The sequence below is a fragment of the Rhinopithecus roxellana genome, chromosome 15 (genome assembly GCF_007565055.1).
Source record: "Rhinopithecus roxellana isolate Shanxi Qingling chromosome 15, ASM756505v1, whole genome shotgun sequence".
Classification (NCBI taxonomy): domain Eukaryota; kingdom Metazoa; phylum Chordata; class Mammalia; order Primates; family Cercopithecidae; genus Rhinopithecus; species Rhinopithecus roxellana.
In genome coordinates this window covers 81,760,463-81,783,739 of record NC_044563.1, presented here as the reverse complement: position 1 = coordinate 81,783,739, position 23,277 = coordinate 81,760,463, and the positions used below count along the sequence as shown (strand labels likewise).

At 46.8% G+C, this 23,277-nt stretch overlaps 1 protein-coding gene across 2 annotated transcripts in view; it reads right to left on the bottom strand.

Moving 5' to 3' along the window:
- Window positions 1-23,277, bottom strand: part of SORL1 (sortilin related receptor 1) — a 184,896-nt gene that overhangs the window by 137,487 nt on the left and 24,132 nt on the right. For both annotated transcript variants that reach the window (XM_030917509.1, XM_010356463.2), the window contains exons 3-6: window positions 20,515-20,640; window positions 10,471-10,632; window positions 8,213-8,280; window positions 1,318-1,498 (exon numbers count right to left, since the gene is read on the bottom strand). In XM_030917509.1, the coding sequence (XP_030773369.1) occupies window positions 1,318-1,498; window positions 8,213-8,280; window positions 10,471-10,632; window positions 20,515-20,640 (537 nt within the window). The remainder of the gene's footprint in view (window positions 1-1,317; window positions 1,499-8,212; window positions 8,281-10,470; window positions 10,633-20,514; window positions 20,641-23,277) is intronic.

Below are 23,277 nucleotides of genomic sequence, written 5' to 3'. Positions count from 1 at the left end.
TTAGACCATACTGAAAACTCAAGACTGTCCAACTGATGTCACAAGACACCAGTGCTTGGGCCTGATTTCTTATCTGTGTGTTCCCATCACCCCATCCCTGCCCAAAGTCATTCAAGGATGCTTATGTTTCTGGGCTGCTGTACATATTTGTGCATGTGTGCCTAAAAGAAAGATAGAGAAAGAGACAAGCAAAGCAGGAAGGCAGTGAACCGATGTCTACGGATCAACGCAAATGGCCCGACAAGAAAAACTGCCATAGGCTAATGGTTTTTCAGAACATTTTGCAACGTGTGTAACTGAAAATGCCTCTAGCCTTTAGCCACCCACATCTCTCTTCTCATTCTGTCCTTATTCCCTGCTTTTCCTGCTGGGGAGGTCCTCTCTTGACCCTAAAATCCTACCAAGAAGGTTGACCTACTTCCACCTGGCCTGCTACCAATTATAGAAGTAAATGGGAACCTGAAGGAAAACATTACGTCTGATTTCAGTCTCTAAGGTTAACAGTGACAGACAATATAGCAACCTCCCAGTTAGCAAAGGCCTTCAACAGAGCCTGAGTCAACAAGGGAAGGGCACCATCAGGAAAGCAAGCTAGTAGCCTCCCAGAAATAAGAGCCCCACCTGCCCTCCACTGGGCCTGGTTTTTTTCCTTTACAACCAGGGTGATAAAGACTGAACTTGATACAGTTTCAAGACAAGTCCTGTTAAGTAATCAACTCTGGTTTTAAAGGAGCAAGCCCGCCATTTCAGCATCTGGCTCCAACACATCAAATCAAGGGGAAGATTTTCCCAAAGGCTGAGAGTTAAGCTACTTACTGACAGCTGGAAGCTTAATTACTGCTTTTCTTAGAGCATTAACTCCCACTAGCCAATGACTACACATCCTGTTAGCCATGTAAATTAACATGTGTTGAAAAATCTCAAAGAAACCAGCCCAAGTTTAAAGGAAATCAGGCAGTGGGATTAAAGGAAACAAACCACTGAACCACCCTCCCCCCTCCATTCTTTGCTCTTTTCATAGGGATTTCAAAGAAATAGTCTTCGTCAAGAATGCTCGGCTACCAGGAAACAACCAAATTCCTAGAGCCTAGAACCACTTGAGTGTTTGTCCTAGGCCTCTCCACTCCTCTGACTTCCTAGCACCTGCCAAGCCCTTTGGGAATGTTTGTCAATGTTGTCAATGTTGAGAATCCTTCAATCTGTCCCAAGCACATCCTTCCAGTTCCTGTGTATGCCAACTCACCTATTTAATCACAGAATGCCAAACTTCACAAAGGAAACTCAAAAACAGTTTATTCGTTAGTGCATTCAACTTACCACCACCTTTGTAGCAAACATGTACTTGTCCCGAAGCTGAAAATCTCTCACTTCCTCAAGGATCACTTCCTGGTTTTCCCGAGACTGGAAGAAATCTGTACTTCGGAAAACGGTGGAGTAGCCAGAGGGTTCATGTCGTTCAATGTAGATGGTATTTGGTTTGTCATAGGGATCAATTCCCCTGGCAGAAAAAAAACAAAAAAGGTTGTTATCATTTGCACATTTAATTACTAGAGGTATGGAGGCTTTGCAATGAGGAAAATCAACTAGCATTTAGGCCTACCATGGTGTGACCTACAGATGATACTCTCCGTGCCTCAAACATATCCCTTTGGTTACTCCTTGACTCAGGATAGAGGGGACAAAATTGCCATTTGTAAAGTGTTTTATGTTGTTTTCAAAGCATCCTGGGTTTCGCTCAAGGCAACCGTGCCCTGCTTGGGAAGGGCAAAAAGTAGTAGTACAAGATAAAATTTTTCAAAATTAATAAGCAAGGGACTGCTTGAAGCTATAAGCAAGTTTCTGGTCTCAAGTTATGCATCTCAGAGGAATGAAGGAGAGTCTTCCCAAGGGGCTACATCCTCTGAAGAACATGACTGGAGAAACCACACTGTGAACCTCTGAGCCTGATCCTTCCAAGGGACGCTGCCCTGTCACTGCCCTGTCCCCTGCCAATGTCACGGATCTAGGCAACCTGGAGCTGCCTGTGCATTTCGTCTCCCATGAGGCTCTTCCACAAACTCTTTCATACTGATCTCCTTGATGTCCTTCAGAAAAGGAGGACACCTTTCTCCCACTGTGCTTTTGCAAACACCACACTCCCACGAAGAGATGCCCTCTGCACACACTCTGATCCCTCCATCCAATTCCTACTCTCCTCTGTCATCCAGTTCAAGTCTTCATCTTCCAGGAAGCCTTCCTCAGTGCTGTCCTCTCTTCTCCCAACACAAGCAAAACATCCCTCTGCAGCACCCAATTCCAAGCCTTTCATATGAGTTTGAACTCCAAACAAAGGTATAAAACCCCTTTAGTTGGGTGATTTTTTAGAATCAGTCTTATTCCTTTACGCAGTAATGCCTCTTAGACACTGTATTTTATTGTTCACCATTATGTATTTGTCTGAGCTTCCTAGACATAGTATAGATGCCTTGGAAAACCATGTCTTAGATTTCTTTTCACCCTATAGTATTCCTAGCTGAAGAGATACTTTCTGCATTGGATCTGTGGGGCAATTCGAGAAGCTAATCCAAAATGAACACATAGAATGACCAGGCCAAACTACCTTGGAGAAGAACTTCCGAGCCAGTGTTCCCCAAAGAAGCCCCACACAGCAGCTCAGAGGACAACTCATCTGCTCCAGGTCTCCTAACATTCTCAAGAACACCAAGGCCATGGGAACCATTCAGCAAATGGAAAAAATAAATGGAAAAGTCAGGAAGATAGTCTTGTAGTAAGAAGACAGAGTGATGACTCAAGGAAAGGCAGAAGGCCTCAGTTAGGTAATTGCCCTTATACAGTTCCATATGCATGATGGCTCTCAGAATAAAGAAGGTAATTGTGTCAAAATTCCTTCAGAGATACACCGTCAAGAGCATATTCTCCCCTACCCCTCCCACAAAGGAAGATAAGAAACAGAGAAACAAGAGCCTCTTTTGCCAGGTGCAGTGGGTCACACCTGTAATCCCAACACTATGGGAGGCTGAGGCCAGGGTAGGGAGGGAGACCATTTGAACCCAAGAGTTCCAGACCAGCCTGGGCAACATAGTGAGACTCCACCTCTATAAAACATAAATTTAAAAATAGCCAGGCACATTGGCGCACACCTGTAGCCCCAGCTACTCAGGAGACTGAGGTGGGTGGATTGAAGCCTAGAAGTTTGAGGCTGAGTGAGTCATGATTGTGCCACTGCACTCCAGCCTGGGCAACAGAGCAACACCCTGCCTCAAAAAAAAAGCAAAGAAAAAAGTGCTTCTTTTTACAACGAGAGCAAGACTTGAGTTTTGCCCTACAATCTGGATTCTTAGGGCAACGGAGAAACCAGCAGCCTTGGTCCTAGTGTGGGAGAAAACTATTCTTCATTATCAGATCCTCTGTGTGCATGTGTGGGCGGGTGGTGGCATGTTCTCTCCTTTTCCACAATTAGAAGTACTGATTAAAGTACTTCCTCTAGCCAGAGGATATGCAAATTAAAATGAGGCTGCTTGGTATTTTTAAAACGGCAGAGGAAGGAACCTTTATTGAGCTATTTTGAGACCCAGCTCACCTCTATTATTCCTTCCTAGCCAAAAGCAGCAGCCAACACCTAGAGATAGAAAGAACTATGACTTTCATCCCAATTTTCTTCCGTAATCCATATTTGGACCTCCCATTTTTGCAAGCTGCTCCACCTACAAGTTCTTATACTTTGCATCACTTAGACTTCCAATGTCTTGCGCTCACTGACACCTACTTTCTATTGTCTTTGCCCTCATTGAGAAATTCCACTCCTTGCTCTACCTCTGAGCAGTCACCAGCCTCACCTGGCCTCACTTGAAATCCCTCAATGATACTCCACAGGGTATCTTTAGTCCCCTCAGCTCCCCTCCAGGTCTTCTTCCACTGTTCTGTCCGGCCAATCTCCAGCTCCCGACCATGTAAATGATAAGCTTTCCCACTCCTGCTGCTCCCAACTTGCCAAGCATTGTTGAACAAATGTATGTCATTATTCTGACAGACTAGATTACACTTTCACTTACTATGGGGAAACCTAAGGGGAAAAATCCTGCAAATAGCCTAAAATCCCCTAACCGACATGTCATTAGCTTAAATGAGATAAACCAGTCCTTTCTCCCAAGACATCTGTATATCTACACAGAGGCAGAAGGTACAATATAATTTTAGAACTTAAAAATTTCTAAATTGTATGTTCCCTTATCTAGTAATTCTGCTGGTTTGCCCTCTTACAGTTTCTTAAACAGATAAAAGAACAATTTTTCCCCTTAAAATTCAAATCAAGCAAAAGAAAGTTCTAATGGTTTTCCTTGAGCACAGGGTGTCCTTAGATGAGACTGTGGTTATAATTTCACTAAGATCCCACAACTTCTGCTCAAGGAAAATAGCAAAAGGGTCAGAAACAGCTACCCTCTGTGGAAACATAAACAAGAATCTATGGGTGTCTGACAATGGTCAGCTGTAAGGCTCCTCAACATACCAGCTCCATCTTTACCATCCTCTATTACTAAGGAAGCAATACCAACTAAAAGACATTTCACTTTACATGGAGAACTAAAAGAAAGGCAGTATCTACATCTTCTGGGACCATTACACGTAATGAGGACTAAAATTACTAGTAAAAATCTAAAAACACATGAAAAACTAGGAGATAGAAATATAAATACACACACATACAATCTATCTCATATTACAGCCAAAGGGCTAATCTCAAATATATAAAGAGCTCCTTGAAATCAATAATGAAAACACTAATAATCAAATAGAAAAGGGGCATGAAGCCAGGCACAGTGGCTCACACCTGTAATCCCAGCACTTTGGGAGGCCGAGGTGGGCAGATCACCTGAGCTTGGGAGTTTGAGACCAGCCTGGCCAACATGGTGAAACTTCATCTCTACTAAAAATACAAAAGTTAGCCAGGCATGGTGGTGGGCACCTGTAATCCCAGCTTCTCGGGAGAGTGAGACAGAAGAATCACTTGAATCTGGGAGGCAGAGGTTGCTGTGAGCCAAGATCACACTACTGCACTCCAGCCTGGTCATACTTACACAAACAAACAAACAAGCAAATAAATAAAACAAAGCACAATCCCAGCACTTTGGAAGGCCAAGGTGGGAGGACTGCTTGAGGCCAGGTGTTTGCAATCAGCCTGGGAAACACAGGGAGACCTCCTTTCTACAAAAAAATTTAAAAATTAGCTAGGCATGGCTGCACATGCCTGTAGTCCTAGCTACGTGAGAGGCTGAGGTGGGAGGATCACTTGAGCCCGGGAGTTTGAAGCTGCTGTAAGCTATGATACTGTCACTGCACTCCAGCCTGGGTAACAAAGTGAGACTCTCACTAAAAAATATAAAATAAAAATAAATAAAATTAGCCAGGCGTGGTGGCAGGCACCTGTAATCCCAGCTACTCGGGAAGCTGAGGCAGATAATTGTTTGAACCCTGGAGGCGGAGGATGCAGTGAGCCAAGAACGCACCACTGCACTCCAGCCTGAGCAACAGAGCGAGACTCTGTCTCAAAAAAAAAAAAAAAAAAAGACCCTTAAGCAGATTAAAAGATGTTCTAACTCTTAATAAGGAAAATGCAAATTAAAACCACAGAGATAATATTTCGTCCCTAACACACTGGCTGTGGAGGGAAACACTATTGTATATCGTTGAGATGAGGGCAAACTTGACACTTTCTATAGCAAATCTGGCAATCTCTCCCAAAGCTACAAGTTTAAGGATTTATTCACTGTGGATATATCAGTGCACAAAACTTACAAAAATCTTTGCCCTTGGGGAGCTTCCACTCTATTGAAGAGAGAAAGACAAATAATAACCATAATAATAGTGTATTAGAACGTGGTAAAGTGCTCTGCAAAACAGAACAGAATACAGTATAGGAGACTGGGAGTCATGGGGGAGTAGGTGCAATTTTATTTTTATTCATTCATTCATTCATTTATTGAGACAGCGTCTTGGTCTGTTGCCCAGACTGGAGTGCAGTGGCACAATCTCGGCTCACCGCAACCTCCACCTAATAGGTTCAAGCTATTCTCCTGCCTCAGCTTCCTGAGCAGCTGGGACTACAGGCATCTGCCACCATGCCCAGCAAATTTTTGTGTTTTGAGTGGAGACGGGGTTTCATCATGTTGGCCAAGCTGGTCTCAAACTCTTAACCTCACATGGTCCACCCAACTCGGCCTCCCAAGGTGCTGGGATTACATGTGTGAGCCACCGTGCCTGGCCAGGTGCAATTTTAAATAGGATCCTAAGGTGGGCATAAATGAGGTGGGCTTCATTTAGAAGATGTTATTTGAGCAAAGACTGGAATGAGGTAAGGGAGTAAGCAGTAAAGTGTATCTTGGGTGGGAGTATTTTAGGCAGAGAAAACAGCAATTGCAAACATCCTGTTCCCTGTGGTAAGAAGGTATCTGATATTTAATCAGAGAGAAATGACGAAGCATTAAAGGGTTCAAAGCAGAGGAACAGAATGATCTAATTTGTTTGAATAGACTCAAACCAACCACATGCTGAGAATTAACGGTAGAAAAACAAGAGTAAAAGCAGAAAGACTAGTTGGGAGACTAATGAGCAATGACACTGGAGGCTTGCAGTAAAAGTGGTACCTGAGTAGAAGATTCTAGATATATATTGAAGGTGGAACCAATAGGATTTCCTGATAGAATGAATGTAAAGCATAAAACAAATGTGAAATCAACAATGACTCCAAAAATTATGGGTGGTGTTGATTCGGGGTGGTGAAGATCAAGAGTCAATTTGGGAGATGTCAAGTTTGCAATACCTATCAGTCATCCATGTGAGTAAATGGACAGCTGTTAGATAAACCCACTGACCCAGCATACCCACTCCCAGAAATCTGTCCTACACATTTGCCTACACATGTACAAATTCATATAATTCAAGATCCTGCACTACTTTATCACTGTCATGGCAAATTACAATAAGTATATTACTATTTACTTTTAGAACAAGTACTTCTTGAAGTACAGCCTGTTTATTTCATTCTTCTTCTCAAAAAACCTACAGTGGTATCCCATTGCTTTCAGAAGGGAGCCCAAATTCCATTATGAAGCAATGCAGATTCTAATACCAACTTCCCTTTCAAAACTTCACCCAATATGAAGAGTTCATGTTCTCTATCCAAGCACCATATTGACTCATCCCTGTGCCTTTGGCCACTTTGTTCCTCTGCCTGGAATTCCTGTCCTTCACACCTCCACACAGGTACATCCTACCTGTTGTGCACATCCTGGATCAAGGGCAACCTCCTCTACAAAGCTGTCTATGATCCTCCCATATGGAAGGGTAAGTCCTCTCTCTAGCTTCTCATGTGATGTCTGTTACCTCTGTGCCCCTTTCACGATGTGTGTTATGTATCTGAAATGTCTTTCCTTACCTCTCCTTAATAAATTAAGAATAATCCATAAATTATTCAACTTCTTATACCCTTAACCATCCAGTAGGTTTTATATTTAACAGACATTCAAGAAAATGTTATGAACAAATGCAGAATTTTTTTCTTTTCTTTTTTTTTTTTTTTTTTGAGACAGAGTCTTACTGTATCGCCCACGCTGGAGTGCAGTGATGCGATCTCGGCTCACTGCAACCTCTGCCTCCCAGGTGGAAGCGGTTTTCTTGCCTCAGTCTCCCGAGTACCTGGGATTATAGGTGCATACCACCATGCTCAGCTAATTTTTGTATTTTTAGTAGAGACAGGGTTTGACCATGTTGGCCAGGCAGGTCTTGAACTCCCAACCTCAGGTGCTCTGCCCACCTCGGCCTCCCAAAGTGCTGGGATTACAGGCGTGAGCCACTGTGCCCAGCGAAATGCATGAATTTTATATAGAGAAAAAACTCCCACTGCTAACATGATGCTCTAAAAATGAAACTCTACAAACATGCAAGGACCTCAAGATTCCCCTGGGTTCCCTGATGGACTGAAAAATGCAAAAGCTCTACCACTCCTCTCATAAATAACCTTGCTTTCTCCTCCTCCCCACTCTCTCCCCCAGTGAGATCACTGTACTTGCAACTCTAATTCTCAGATCTGGAAAAATGTTATCTCCTGAACAAACGCTTGACATTTCAGGTGAGGGCAGGTTTGTCCACCACGAAGGAGCTAGAACTGGAGAAAGGAGGTCATGTACATCAAGATTTCTTAGATGACACAACTTACCAAGAAAAGGACTTGACATGTTCCTGAATCATGATCCAGGTCTGGCCAAAGTCATCTGACTTCCACAGCTGCAAAGACAAGTGGTCATGAGGCAAGAGGCATGTATGATGCAAGAGACGTGTATAATACAACCTGAATGGCATCACCATCAAACACCCGCTGAAATCCCACCTTCCATGACACGCTGTCTGTGAAGGCAGGCACTGGGACTGCCAAAGTCGGCTCAGTTGCTCCAAAAGCAAACAAGGGCAAGAAAGGAAAGACAACTGTGCACATGTGTGTTCTTCTCTCAATAGCAACTGGAAGGAAAAAGGAGTAGGACTTGCCTTCTATTCATGGATTATCAAAAGTTATATTTCACTTAAGACTAGCCTCTAGGTAATGGTAAAAACAAAAGGATCATTATACTCAGCACTTTTCACCGAAGAAACAGTGTCCTTAAAAACCTTTCACAGACAGCAGCATTATTCACGACAGCTAAAATGTGGAAGCACTCCAAGCATCCATGAGGGATGAGCAAATAAGCAAACTGTGGTCTGTGCATACAATGGAATATTATTCAGCCTTAAAAAGCAAAACAAAACTGACACATGCTACAATATGGATTAATCTTAAGGACATTCTGCTAAGTGAAATAAGTCCGTCGCAAAGGGACAAATAGTATATAATTCCACTTAGGAGGTACCTAGAGTAGGCAAAAGCATAGAGACAGAAAGTAGAATGGTGGTTGCCAGGGGCTGGGGGCAGAGAGGTATTATTTAATGGTTTTAGAGTTTCAGTCTTGCAAGATGAAAAGTGTTCTAGAGATGGATGGAGGTGATGGCTGCAAAACAATATGAATGTGCTCAATATCACTAAACTGCATGCTTAAAAGGGTCAAGACAGTAAATTGTACATTATGAGTATTTTAACACACACACACAAAAAAAAAAGGAAGAAAAAAACAGTAATGGACTCTGGTAATTAAAGATGAATGCAGAGGACACCAGCTAAGTACAGAGCCCCGCGGGGAACCAGCTGAATACACGGCTGTTGCAACGAGGAATTAACACGCTGATCTTTGCCAAAGCCCTTCAACTTCCACAGATGGAATCTGAGGGTTCCTCTGGCCCTAGCAACCATGTATTAAGAAGCACGAGACCCGGGCCAGGGGCGGTGGCTCACGCCTGTAATCCCAGCACTTTGGGAGGCCGAGACGGGACGATCACGAGGACAGGAGATGGAAACCATCCTGGCTAACACGGTGAAACCCCGTCTCTACTAAAAAATACAAAAAAACTAGTCAGGTGAGGTGGCGGGCGCCTGTAGTCCCAGCTACTCGGGAGGCTGAGGCAGGAGAATGGCATAAACCTGGGAGGCGGAGCTTGCAGTGAGCTGAGATCCGGCCACTGCACTCCAGCCCAGGCAACAGAGGGAGACTCCATCTCAAAAAAAAAAAAAAAAAAAAGAAGCATGAGACCCAAAAAAAAGATAATTCCCCCTCCATCGGTAAACTGACCCAGCCCATACTTAGGTTACTCCCTAAGGCAAGCAAAGGTAAACAGATCTGTGTTTTGGTTAAACAACCTACAAAGAAATGTTCCAAGGTTTCTCTGAGCAAAAACATTGAAGGCTCACTGTAAATCCAATCATACAGGATCTACAAGTTTCACAGATTTTTGCCAAACCAATATCCTTGACTTGGCAAGTTGCAACCTTGAGATAGAAATCTTAGGCTCTTTCCTCATCTCTCGGATTTCCATCAAACCTGGGTTGAAGGAGGAAAATACACACATTTATATGATACACATGCACACACTCAAAGGAAGACTATTACTGTTAGTGGTAACTTCAAATAAATGGGAGGCAAAAGCAGTGTTTAAGGTGGAGGATGGGGAAAGCAGAACAGAAATTCAACAAGAGGTCCCAGAAGAGCTCAGATTCCAGCTTTCTCTACCTGGCTCTCTCTCTGATTAAATTCCAAAGCCTCGATTTACCCCAAGGGCTAACAAAGGTGCAACTGCATGGAGAAGGGCATGATGTTTAACCCACGGGGTCTGCCAAGTGCTGGGTGCTGATGGCTGGCTGGGCTGCTGACTGAGAGTGCCAGGAGGAGATATTTTTCTTGAGCCCTGGTAAGGGAAATAGCTACAAAGGCTAGGCCTGAGAGAGAAGGAGGGACAGGCAGGAGGCTAGGTCGCTCAAAGGACACACAAACACACAGGCAGAGGAGAAAACTAGAGGAGCCTCGTGCAACTGGGTTCCGAACGCTCTCTTACCTGCTTGTTGGGGTGGGACCTGTCGAAGCCCAAGAGAAGGTTGGAGGCCTTACTGTGTAGGAGGAGATCAGCCGCCCGAAATGGGATGGAAAAGCCTTGGAGAGTGTTGCAGAAGTCAAACGTGATCCAGAGGTACTGGGCATAAGCATCTGCAAAGATGTACTGCAAGGGAAAACAGGTAAGTTTCAGAGCAGGCCCTGTCCAGAGCTGCCCAACACTCCCCTAAACCATGTACGAGTCCATGCAAGTACACACATGTGCAGGGGCCAACCTGCACCAAGAAGGTACCACGGCCTTACAGGGCTTCCACAATGGCTTTCTCCTCACCTCTTGGTAATAAAAAGATACCGGTACAGTCCAAACAAGGCTCAACGAAAGAGGAGGCCTGGAGATGGACTGGGATGAAGCTATAAGGTGGGTTTGTTTAACCAGGTAATGAAGCTGGTCAAACCTTTCTGTTTTTTCGTTTCAATGGAATTAGCAATTCCCACTCCCTAGCGGGTCACTCAGTCACAATCAGAGGGTAGGTACTGGCATCTGGGACAGAGAAGCCCTACTTTTCAGATTGGCTAAACACAGATGGGATGGCTGAGTCTCCCTGCATCCTCCAAGCAGTTATGGGACATGGCTTTCCAGGAAAAGCACTAAAATCACTGCCATCTAAGAAGTTAAGCTTCTCCTTCTTGCTGTTATGCCAGATGACCGGCAGCTCCGGGGACCAGGCTGCCACTGTGGCTGGCAGGCTCACTCTGGGGCAGAGCAGGAAGTGGCTCTGGTGAGCAGGGTCCTCACCTTACCTAGCTTCTGCATGGATGAGTGAATCTGAACAAGTTAGGCTGGACAGTGGCTGTGGCTGAAATGAAAGAGTTCCCTGGGGAGAAGGATCCAGGCAATTCAACCTAACACATGTGTGCTGCATTCCCACCACGGACCAGACACTCGGGAGCTGCCACAAAAACCCAAGACGCTTTCCCTCAAGTAGCCCGAAATCTAACACGGAAGACAGACGTGTCCAGGGCTAACCATCAGTCAAGAGAAAGTGAGGCTGAATGAGAAGCCATGACCAGAGTCCTATGAGTACCAGTCCAGGCTGAGAGATGAGAAATGATTCATGGACAAGATGGGCCTCGAAGGGCAGGCAAGACACCCACAGGGAAAGAACATTCCATGTCTAGGGTGGCGCGGGTTTAGGCACAAACAGGGAAAAGAGATACAGCATGGGTTTGACGAGAGTCTTGTTTTTCTGAGACAAGGTCTCACTCTGTTGCCCAGGCCGGAGTGCAGTGGCGCAATCATGGCTCAGTGCAGCCTTGACCTCCCCAGGCTCAGATCATCCCACCTCAACCCCCCAGGTAGCTGGGACTACAGGTGTGTGCCATCACACCCAGCTAAGTTTTCGTATTTTTTTTTTTTTTTTTTTTTTTTGTAGAAACAGAGTCTCGCCATGTTCCCCAGACTGGTCTCAAACTCCTGAGCTCAAGCCATCAGTCTGCCTCGGCCTCCTAAAGTGCTGGGATTACAGGCAGGAGCCACTGCACCCAGCCGACAGTCCTGAGGGCCTGAGAGAAATAAATGGAAAACAAGGCTGGGAAGCACAGATGACGTAAGGCCTCGTGTGCACACCTGGCAAGACCCGGAGGCCAGTCCCTGCTCCTGGAAGAATGAGGAAGGCTCGGGAGATGATGAATCAGAAACCAGAGCAACAGGGACCTAGTTCTACCCACAGCCAGTCATTGACATCCTAGAAGTCAAGCAATCCTGCAGGATAAGCCCAAGGATACTTTCTCTTGGTCTGCAGTCCAGTGCTCCACCCCTGAGCCATACCCCCCTCCTAAGGACACTTTCTCTAATGGACTCCACCTGACCCAGATCAATCTCCAGCTCTGAAGCCTTTCAGCGCCACAGCCTCTGTGTGGACCAGCACTTTGCCCTTGCCTCATGCTGCTTTCAGATGCTCTCACTCCTTTTCATTTGCACTCTCTCCCCAAATCCAGACCATAAACTTCCCAGGGACATTTTTTGTGGATTTACGCTCTCATGTTTCCTCTCCAGCATCTCAGGTAAATCTCTAAACTCTGTAGAAGCCTCATTAAATAGACCTGGAAAAGGTAGTAAATGTTTTAAAAGCAAAACCTACAAGAAAATCAATCCAATGTTATAAAAAACAATTATGATCCTAAGAGGATCATCATAATTTTGGCATAAAAGTATTCCCCAGAAATAACATAGTCCATCTTCCCGCTCCCAAACCACCTAGGTTATCGGGGAAGGAAGCATTCTCAGTTTGAAAAGATTTCCCCAGAAATCTGCTCCATGGCTTCCTGCAGCCTCACATTGGAGAATCTAAATATCATGCACCCAGTCATAGAATGTATTATTGTCCATGGCAATAGCTAAACATTTTCAAGAGCACTCACTATGTGTCAGGCACTGAGCTAAAAGTTTGGCATGCCCTATCTCATTCAGGGTTCACAGTGACTCAGTGTTTTGGATATTACTGTTACACACTCTCTTAATAATGAGGACACTGAGACTGAGAGTGGTTTACTGCGCAAGGTGACGCAGGACTAGGCAGCATTGACATCAATATCTGACTTGTTCACATCCCACCTCTTGACAGCTCTTCTTCTAACAAAAAGGCAACATTTCCTGAACTTCATTCATAGGTCTTACCTTGTACTATTTAACTCATTTGTGTGCCTTTTCTCCTAATCCACAGCACCCTCTCATTTCACCTCTCCAACCCCAGCCCCTGATCGTCTCAGGCCTTTATTCTCCTCTGCTGGCTCCTTGGTCCTCTCCACTCCCTACGCTCATGTAACCTCCTTCTTCTTCTATCCTTTGCTGCTAACCTCGGCTTATCCTTTCAAAAAGCTTCAACTACCACCCTTAAGAACAAGCACGGGGCCGGGCAGGGTGGCTCACGCCTGTAATCCCACCACTTTGGGAGGCCAAGGTGGGCGGATCACTTCAGGTCAGGGATTCGAGACTAGCCTGGCCAACATGGCAAAACCCCATCTCTACTAAAAATCCAAAAACATAGCTGGGCATGGTGGTGTGCACCTGTAATTCCAGCTACTCAGGAGGCTGAGGCACAAGAATCGCTTAAACCTGGGAGGCAGAGGTTGCAATGAGCCGAGATCGTACCACTGCACTCCAGCCTGAGTAATGGAGTGAGACCCCATCTCAAAAACAAAAGAACAAGCATGGCATGACTTGTAAATCTACAGTCTAACCCTGACTTCTTACAGAGATTCCATTTTTGTTTACCTTCTCACCCTCTCCACTTTTGATGGGCCAAGATATTTTACTATACACAAAACTTGAGTTCTTCAAAACTTTCCCAATAAAACCCAATTCTCCCTCCCCATGTCCCAAGTCCCCTCCCTGCTATGCCTTCTCCCAGCCCCACTCTACTCACAAGCAGAGATGGGTTCTGCTCCAATCCCTCCCTTTGGCCCTCAGTCTCTATCAGCCACCAAACCTGTTTTGTTTTCCTTTAAAATCTTTCTCAAAATGTATGCCTTCCTTTTTCCTCTCAGTGCTATTGGCACGGCCCACGTCTTTACTAGAGACTAAGCAAACTGGAGGCAGGCAATGGGTTTTCTTCATCCTCATGTCTTCCAGGGCCTAAATGCAATACTTAGAGGGTGATACTAGGTTTGGTTGAGCGACTGAGCGACTTCATGCCTACACTGCTACAATAGTTCCCTTTCTAGACTCTTCTCTAATCTTTCCCTGCTAAACGGGAAAGTCACGAATATTGCCAGAAGACACATTTCCCTAAAGGACACTATTCATTTACACCCCTAGTCAAACATTCTTTCCTAGCTCCCTTCAGCCCACAGAGCAAAAGACAATCTCCATCTTCAGACAGGGGCCTATCTGACATTGCACAGCAGCTCAGTACAAACTCTTCACCGCTGAGAAGAGAATCTCCTCGCCGTCCTGCACAGAAACCACATTTTAGCACTTTGCAGTCTCTGCTGACGCCCTTCTCCCGCTTGAGGGCTCCTGCCAGCTCTGCTCTACTTACCGGGGTCACATGCCCATCCTTGAAGCTCGTATCTAATCCTAAGTACCCCACAAAGACTTGACTTCTATGATCCAACCTCATTTGATTCCCCTAGCTCTATTATTTGTAGGTTACATTCATCACTTGAGCACATGGTACCTCATGCTGTGATATAAAGGGTCACATACACACTTGTTAAGAAGACACGGTATTTCACCCTGGCTTTTAAGTCCCTGTGCTGCCTGGCTGTCAAGTTTACTGGAGGTCAAACCTACAGACTGACCAAGAGCTGACCTACAAGATGCTTCCAAAACTACGCAATTTCAGGAGTGCCTTTGTGTACCCCAATCTCTCCAACCCTGTTTGCAGTAACTTAATATTCCAGAGGAGCTTCCTCCTTTGGTTTAAAGCTGTTTCCTCTGAAAATACAAACACCTCTGGAAAGAAAACAAACTAAGCTAGAGAATGTATCCACAGTCTGTTAGCATAAGTGACTTTCTCCAGTTTCAAGTGGAGAAACCAAGAGTCCAATGAGAGGAGGAAGGGAAGGGAAGGCAATGAAGGAACATCCCTCCAGAAGATGGGAATTAAATTTTACCTACGACCAACCCCTGCCTGGAAAAAGTAAGGACTGGCTCTTGCTTCTGCCAAGGCTGAGGCTGTGAGCCCTAACCGTACATTCAGTGGCCTTTTTTAAAAAGCCCCAGATATGCAGTGGCGCTAGCCTGTAGTCACAGCTACTGGGGAGGCTAAGACAGGAGGATCCCCTGAGCCCAGGAATTTGAGGCTACAGTGAGCTATGACTGTGCCACTGCACTCCAGGCTGTATGGCAGAGCAAGACCCTGTCTCTATTTTTTAAAAAATTAATAAGCAAGCAAATAACAGCACCAGACTTATTTCAATACTGTCTGACCGATCTCAGAGGCCCCACAATGTTGGTGGAACTGCCATGTGGCCAGCACTGCACAATGGTTCAGGGCAGCACACAGGAGACCAAGAAGGAAGTGGGACTGCTGGCTAATGCAAAAATAGACCCAAAACTCACATGGACCCACAGGCACCATCTCCATCACAAGGCAAAGCCTCGGACTGCAGCTGGATGCCGTGCTAGCACCTTCTCTCCCCTTCCACAGGCACTCACACTCCTGGACTTCCACACTGCCCTTCCCTGACATCTTAACCTTTCCGAGCAGCCGCTAACATTCATTTCAACCATTTCAAACGCTCCTTGGCAGCTCACATTTTCACCTGGGTGATTTGCCTAGGCGGAGCGCCCTGCTGTTGACAGCAAGGCACCCAGCCTTGTGTGATTCTTCTCAGGAAGTGGTAGGTCTGGTGGGGCAATTTGCCTTTCAGGGGACAAAGGCAAAAGCAACAAAAGCAATCAGCACTGTTAAGAGTCATCATTTCCTTCCTGAGAGTCTGGTGGGGTGTGAGGAGCAGCCTTCTCTGGGGAATTCGAAACTATCTAGACAGAATGCTGCCCCCTAACCCACTCAGCCTGTTCCAGGCCTGAGGTCCAACTGTCAACAAATTCTCCAAAAAGGCAGCGTTTTTTCTCCTGACTTCTCCATCCCCACCAACTCCAAAGAATATCCACCCATGAGAATCTAAGACGCACCACTCATAGGTACACAGCACTTGGGTTGCAAACATGTCACCCCCATTCCACTGTGCAGCACCTAAACTCCTTTATTGCAATCGCCCTCCAGTCTCCCCTTGCTCTTGCCCCAAACACCATGGCCCCTGCTCTGCTCCTTCTCCAGATCCAGTGCTTCCAAAGCCCCAGTCCTCAGCCTGCACCAACCCTCCTCCTCCAAGTCCAAAACATCATCTGTCCTTGTCTTCTGACTCTTCAGACTTGTGACCTTAGCAGCTGCTCATCACAACCCACAACAAGCAGGAAGGAAGTCGGAACCTACCTATAGGCATCTGTGCACTAAGGAAGAAGCTGGGGAACAGGAGATGGAGCCTGCCTATAGACATCTGTGCACTAGGGGAGGAGCTGAGGAACAGGAGATGGAGCCTGCCTACAGACATCTGTGCACTAGGGGAGGAGCTGGGGAGGAGGAGATGGAGCCTGCCTATAGACATCTGTGCAGTAGGGGAGGAGCTGGGGAACAGGAGATGGAGCCTGCCTATAGACATCTGTGCAGTAGGGGAGGAGCTGGGGAGGAGGAGATGGAGCCTGCCTATAGACATCTGTGCACTAGGGGAGGAGCTGGGGAGGAGGAGATGGAGCCTGCCTACAGACATCTGTGCACTAAGGAAGAAGCTGGGGAACAGGAGATGGAGCCTGCCTATAGACATCTGTGCACTAGAGGAGGAGCTGGGGAGGAGGAGATGGAGCCTGCCTATAGACATCTGTGCAGTAGGGGAGGAGCTGGGGAACAGGAGATGGAGCCTGCCTGTAGACATCTGTGCACTAGGGGAGAGCTGGGGTGGAGGAGATGGAGCCTGCCTATAGACATCTGTGCACTAGGGGAGGAGCTGGGGTGGAGGAGATGGAGCCTGCCTATAGACATCTGTGCACTAGGGGAGGAGCTGGGGAGGAGGAGATGGAGCCTGCCTATAGACATCTGTGCACTAAGGAAGAAGCTGGGGAACAGGAGATGGAGCCTGCCTATAGACGTCTGTGCACTAGGGGAGGAGCTGGGGAGGAGGAGATGGAGCCTGCCTATAGACATCTGTGCACTAGGGGAGGAGCAGGAGAACAGGAGATGGAGCCTGCCTATAGACATCTGTGCACTAGGGGAGGAGCTGGGGAGGAGGAGATGGAGCCTGCCTATAGACATCTGTGCACTAGGGGAGGAGCTGGGGAGGAGGAGATGGAGCCTGCCTATAGACATCTGTGCACTAGGGGAGGAGCTGGGGAGAAGGAGATGGAGCCTGCCTATAGACATCTGTGTACTAGGGGAGGAGCTGGGGAGGAGGAGATGGAGCCTGCCTGTAGACATCTGTGCACTAGGGGAGGAGCTGGGGTGGAGGAGATGGAGGCTGCCATAGACATCTGTGCACTAGGGGAGGAGCTGGGGTGGAGGAGATGGAGCCTGCCTGTAGACATCTGTGGACCACAGTGGGAGCTGAGGAGGAGGAGATGGAGCCTGCCTATAGATAACTGTGCACTATGGGAGAAGCTGGGGAGGAGGAGATGGAGCCTGCCTACAGACATCTGTGCACTAGGGGAGGAGCTGGGGAGGAGGAGATGGAGCCTGCCTGTAGATATCTGTGCACTAGGGGAGGAGCTGGGGAACAAGAGATGGAGCCTGCCTGTAGACATCTGTGCACTAGGGGAGGTGCTGGGGTAGAGGAGATGAAGCCTGCCATAGACATCTGTGCACTAGGGGAGGAGCTGTGGGTGGAGGAGATGGAGCCTGCCTGTAGACATCTGTGCACTAGGAGAGGAGCTGGGGAGGAGGAGATGGAGCCTGCCCATAGACATCTGTGCACTAGGGGAGGAGCTGTGGGTGGAGGAGATGGAGCCTGCCTATAGACATCTGTGCACTAGGAGAGGAGCTGGGGAGGAGGAGATGGAGCCTGCCCATAGACATCTGTGCACTAGGGGAGGAGCTGGGGTGGAGGAGATGGAGACTGCCTGTAGACATCTGTGCACTAGGGGAGGAGCTGGGGAGGAGGAGATGGAGCCTGCCTGTAGATATCTGTGGACCACAGTGGGAGCTGGGGAGGAGGAGATGTAGCCTGCCTGTAGATATCTGTGGACCACAGTGGGAGCTGGGGAGGAGGAGATGGAGCCTGCCTATAGACATCTGTGCACCACAGCAGGAGGTGAGGCAGAGTAGATGAAGCTGAAAAGAAAGATTCCAGAGGGGCAACAAGGCATTTTTGAGGCCACAACCTCTGCAAGAGTAAGCTCTGAGACAATGTGTAAATATAGTAATCATCATCACCATCAGATAAGTACAACCTAATACATTGAGAAATCCAGGTGTTACTAGCCTGATGCAAAAGAAATTGTGGCTTTTATCATTACTTATGATAATATTTGATTAGTCTTTTTTCAAATTTAATTTTTTAAATTGACATACTATTATACATATTTATCATGTAGAGCATAATGTTTAAAAACATACATACGTTGTGTAATGGTTAAATCTGACTAGTTAACAAATGCTTTCCCTCTCATCATTATTTTTGTGTGAGAACACAAAATCCACTCTGCAGTTCCAAGCGTACAACACATCAGCAGGTGTAATTCGATTCTTGAGAGGCAGGTTGCATATGGATCCATCCACAGAAGAGGCAGCTATGAGCTGGACCCTGGACAGGGCTCCTCGCCTCATGGAGGAGCCAAAGGCAAGGCAAGCAGCGGGCCCTACCTCCCTGTGGGAGTCCCAGGGGCCAGGACTCCGGGTCACACTGTGCAGTGAGGCAGAGGGACACAAAGGTTGGCTGACCCGTTTATGGGGCCATTTCTCTCCAACACCACCTCCTTGCTTTTCATCTCAGAGGGAAAAAATTACTCTTGTCACCCTGGAGTTAGGTAAGAAAGGGAAGTTTGCTCCTAACTGCCACTCCACTCTGAGATCATCAGGTAGAGCTGATATTTTAACAAGTATGTACCAGTAATGACCATTCCAGTTGTTAAAAACAACTGCTCTGTACCACCTGGTCAACAGCTGCTGACCTGAAACCCTTAAGTGACCCTCCCTAAGCCTACACCCACAGTACTTCCCATGGCCTGGTCCCTTCCCCAGGACCTCCCTGAAATTCAGCAACTCAAAAGTTAATGCATGGCCCAGCAGGGGACGTCCAGGACCCAGCCTCCTCCGGACAGGATTTGTTCTGATTGGTCAGTGCCTAAGCCACACCAGTTGCTAAAGATTTTGAATGCAGCCCCTGCTGAGAGACCTCAAGCAACCTGAGAAGCCAGCACTAGGGCCTGGAAGTAGGACCCTGTAGATCTTGCTTGCTGGTTGCTTTCTGGAGCAGAAAGCTTTTGCTACTAGAAAGTTTCTCTTAGTTTTTTGACTAAGGGTCTTTCCCTAGACGATCTGGCCTGGAAACAAACAAGGTAACACAAGAGTGGGGAAGAAAGCAATGAAATACAATTCTCTGAGCTAAGAGCTACCCAACCAGCAGGAAAGCCTTGCCGGCTGCCTGGTTCCTGCCCTCCTACCTCCACCTCCCTGGGGGCCCAGGGTCAATGCTTCCTCAAATCAAATTGGCTAACTGAAGAAACAAAGCCCCCAGGGCCAGCCAGCTGGGAAAACAAAGCAGGAGGCATAGCAATATCTGCTGCCTTGGTTTTCTTTTCCATATCGGTACAGGTTCAAAGGCAGGGGGAAGAGGGGGCACCAACACTCGCACACAGGTACCCACATGCACACAAGCATGCACACAAGTATGCACAAGCACACAGGTACCCACATGTGCACACAGGTAACCCCACACACACACGCACACAGGTACCAATGCATGCACACAGGTATCCCCACATGCACACAAGCACACACAGGTACCCATATGTGCATAAGCACACACAGGCAGGTACCCACATGCACACAAGTACCTACACGCACACAAGCACACACACACAGGTACCCACGCGCACACAAGCACACACACACAGGTACCCACATGCACACAGGCACGCACATGCACACACTCGCATATAAGCACACATAAGCACGCAAGCAGACACACCGATAGTGTCTTGGAAAACATGAATTAGACTGCAAGGTTATTCTCAATGTGCCTGGGAAACATTTTTGCCATCTGCGAGTCAGGCAAGGTATTATAATAGTTGGCTGATTTTCTGTGGTTTAGCCTGCCATTGTTTGTCTAGAAATCCTGCCTGACCAGTACTTGGCCTGCCTGATTGTGCAGAGACCCACCCTGAGAACAGCAGTCTCTCACAAACGCCCAGGTTAGCACAAAAACTCACTAGCCATCAGTCATGCTGCAAAGATCACAGACAGCGCCATCTCCTAGCACCCTCTTAAGTGGGGCAATCTTCCCAAAACCCAGTTCCACGAAATCAGGACAGGCGGGATGGCCACTTCCTTACCCGCTTGTTGTCCGCGGGGCTGTGGTAGAACTGGGCAATCACAGCTTCACTCCTATTTCCCACGCCAAAGTTTAACTTCTCTGAAATTTTCTTGAATGATTTTCCATAGTCGTAAGACACGTACACCTGGAACATAGAGACAAGGAGAAGAAAAAGAGTTGGTGAGAAACTGGCAGAAAGAAAGACCTCTTTTTTTTTTTTTTTGGAGACAGAGTTTCACTCTTTTTGCCCAGGTTGAAGGGCAATGGCGCGATCTCGGCTCACTGCAACCTCTGCCTGCCGGGTTCAAGCGATTCTCCTGCCTCAGCCTCCCAAGTAGCTGGGATTACAGGCACCTGCCACACGCCCAGCTAATTTTTTTTTTTTTTGTATTTTTAGTAGAGATGGGGTTTCACCATGTTGGCCAAGATGGTCTCAATCTCTTGATCTCATGATCCACCTGCCTCGGCCTCCCAAAGTGCTGGGATTACAGGCATGAGCCACCGCGCCTGGCCAGAAAGATGTCTTTCAAACATCCCATCCTGGATCCTGAACGTGGCTCCCATTAGTTGCCTGATAGAAAATGACAGATGTTACCAGATAACCCACAAAGGTGAGGCAGGGCACCTCTATGTCTGTCCCCAAACATGTGGGGGCAGAAAGCATGGGGCCCCTGCAGTCCCCACTGCCTGGAATACACAAGCCTCTTTTCTGAGGTCATGGCAAGTCCCTGGAGCAGGAGACGAATGATAGAAACAGTAATAACCTCCTCACCAGGGCTGAGGTAAGTGTTTACCAAATTACATCCAGAGGCAGGGAGAATGTGGCTAGCTGAGGGGAATGGAGTAGAGGATTTGCTTTGCCATCTGTTGAACGGTGCCCAAAACGCATCTAATTCTTCATTCTTCTGCTGGGAAGTTGTTTGTACAGCATTCCATACAAAAGAGAAGAAAACCCTCACGGGTCTCCACTACATAGGCAAGAGATGGAAATGAAAGAGTGCTGAGTGATGTGAAAATACTGGGAGCAGAATCCCTTCGCCAGCACTAGTGTTTTATGACTCTGTAGCACTGGAGACGGTAACAGCAGCAGAATCCACGAGTGTGCCAATCTTATTTGCTTCTCTATTGCACCCCAGTTTCTGGCTATGCAGTAATCACAGTGACAAAACATAAGAATGTTTGTCATTCCGTGAGTGCTCACCATGTGAAGATAAAGTACCAACCTCTCCAAATGAATGAGCTCCGGTAACTCACAACGGCCCTGCATGGCAAGTGCAATTATTAACATTGGTTTACAGATAAGACATCACGGGCTCATGAGGTCAGTCCCCTGCCAAAGTAACACAGAAAGTAAGTAGCAGAGTGGAATTCTGACCTAAGCTGACTGAAGGCCATTATCACCGCAGGTAACAACTAGGAGAATGAAGGTCTCAGATGTTTCATACCTACCTGTGAGATGTGAAATAATTAATATAATCACTGGGTTAAAAACAAGCCTGATAGGTGAATATATTAATAATAACTTAGTTATTTTTCAAATGATTCATGGAAAAGGGGATTAGGATGAGCATTAAAGAAAAATGAGGCCAGGAGCAGTGGCTCATGCCTGTAACCCCAGCACTTTGGGAGACTGGGGTGGGAGGACGGCGTGAGGCCAGGAGTTTGAGACCAGCCTGGGCAACAGAGTGAGATCCTATAACTACAAAAAATATAAAAATTAGCCTGGCTTGGTGGTTTGAGCCTATAGTGGTTTAAGCCTGTATTCCCAGTGAGTTGGGAAGCTGAGGTGGGAAGATCACTTAAACCCAGAAGTTTCAGGCTGCAGTGAGCCACGATCATACCATTGTACTCCAGCCTGGGTGACAGAGTGAGGAAGGAAAGAAGGAAGGAAGGAAGGGAGTGAGGGAGGAAGGAAGGGAGGGAGGAAGTGAGGGAGGGAGGGAGGGAGGAAGGGAGGGAGGGAGGGAGGGAGGGAGGGAGGGAGGGAGGGAGGGAGGGAGGGAGGGAGGGAGAGAGCAGGTGTTCAAAGTAGAGCAGGGTGTATTCCCATCCTTGCTTGTCTGAGTCATCAGCAAACATGTTTTGAGGGTTCCATGTGAGCCAGATATTGTGTAGATGCCAGACAAAGACTAATAAAAGACATAGTGTTTAGACACGATGGGCATGTAAACATGTCAACGTCTGTAAACAATGCCCTAAGTAAACACAAGGTATGTAGAAAGGGAACAGAGAGCACATGCAGGTCTTTAATACTTACTAGATGTTAAGGTTAGAAGAGGCCAAGACAGAGCCGCTGCCTTTATCTGGGTCACAGTGGAAGAAGCTATTAGAACACACAGTATGTGTTCCCAACTACCAGATACACAGTAAGGGGCTGCCACAAAAGCAGCTTCAGAAATTGTGCAGGCTGAGAGTTCACGGATAATCTGAGTGGGTAAAATGACAAAGTAGCACTTTCTCACTTCCATTCTGCTGGCCAAGAATGGACATTAGTGTCCTGGTTAGGTCCAAACATCACATGGAGCAAAATAATGACTTCTCAGGAAGGGAACTAAGGCCCCTTCCAGCTCTGGCAGCCCATAATTTGATAACCCCCTATGTATTTCTTCAGGGCCACGAAGGTGATAGTCTACATTAAGGTAGCATTTTTCAGTATGCACAATATGCCTTTACAAACATTCTCTCTCTTCATCTGAAAAACCAGAGTTAGTCGCATCTTTTTCTCTTTCAGTGTACCTGGGGCATAGCAGGCACACAACAAAGATTTCTAGGATGAATAAAT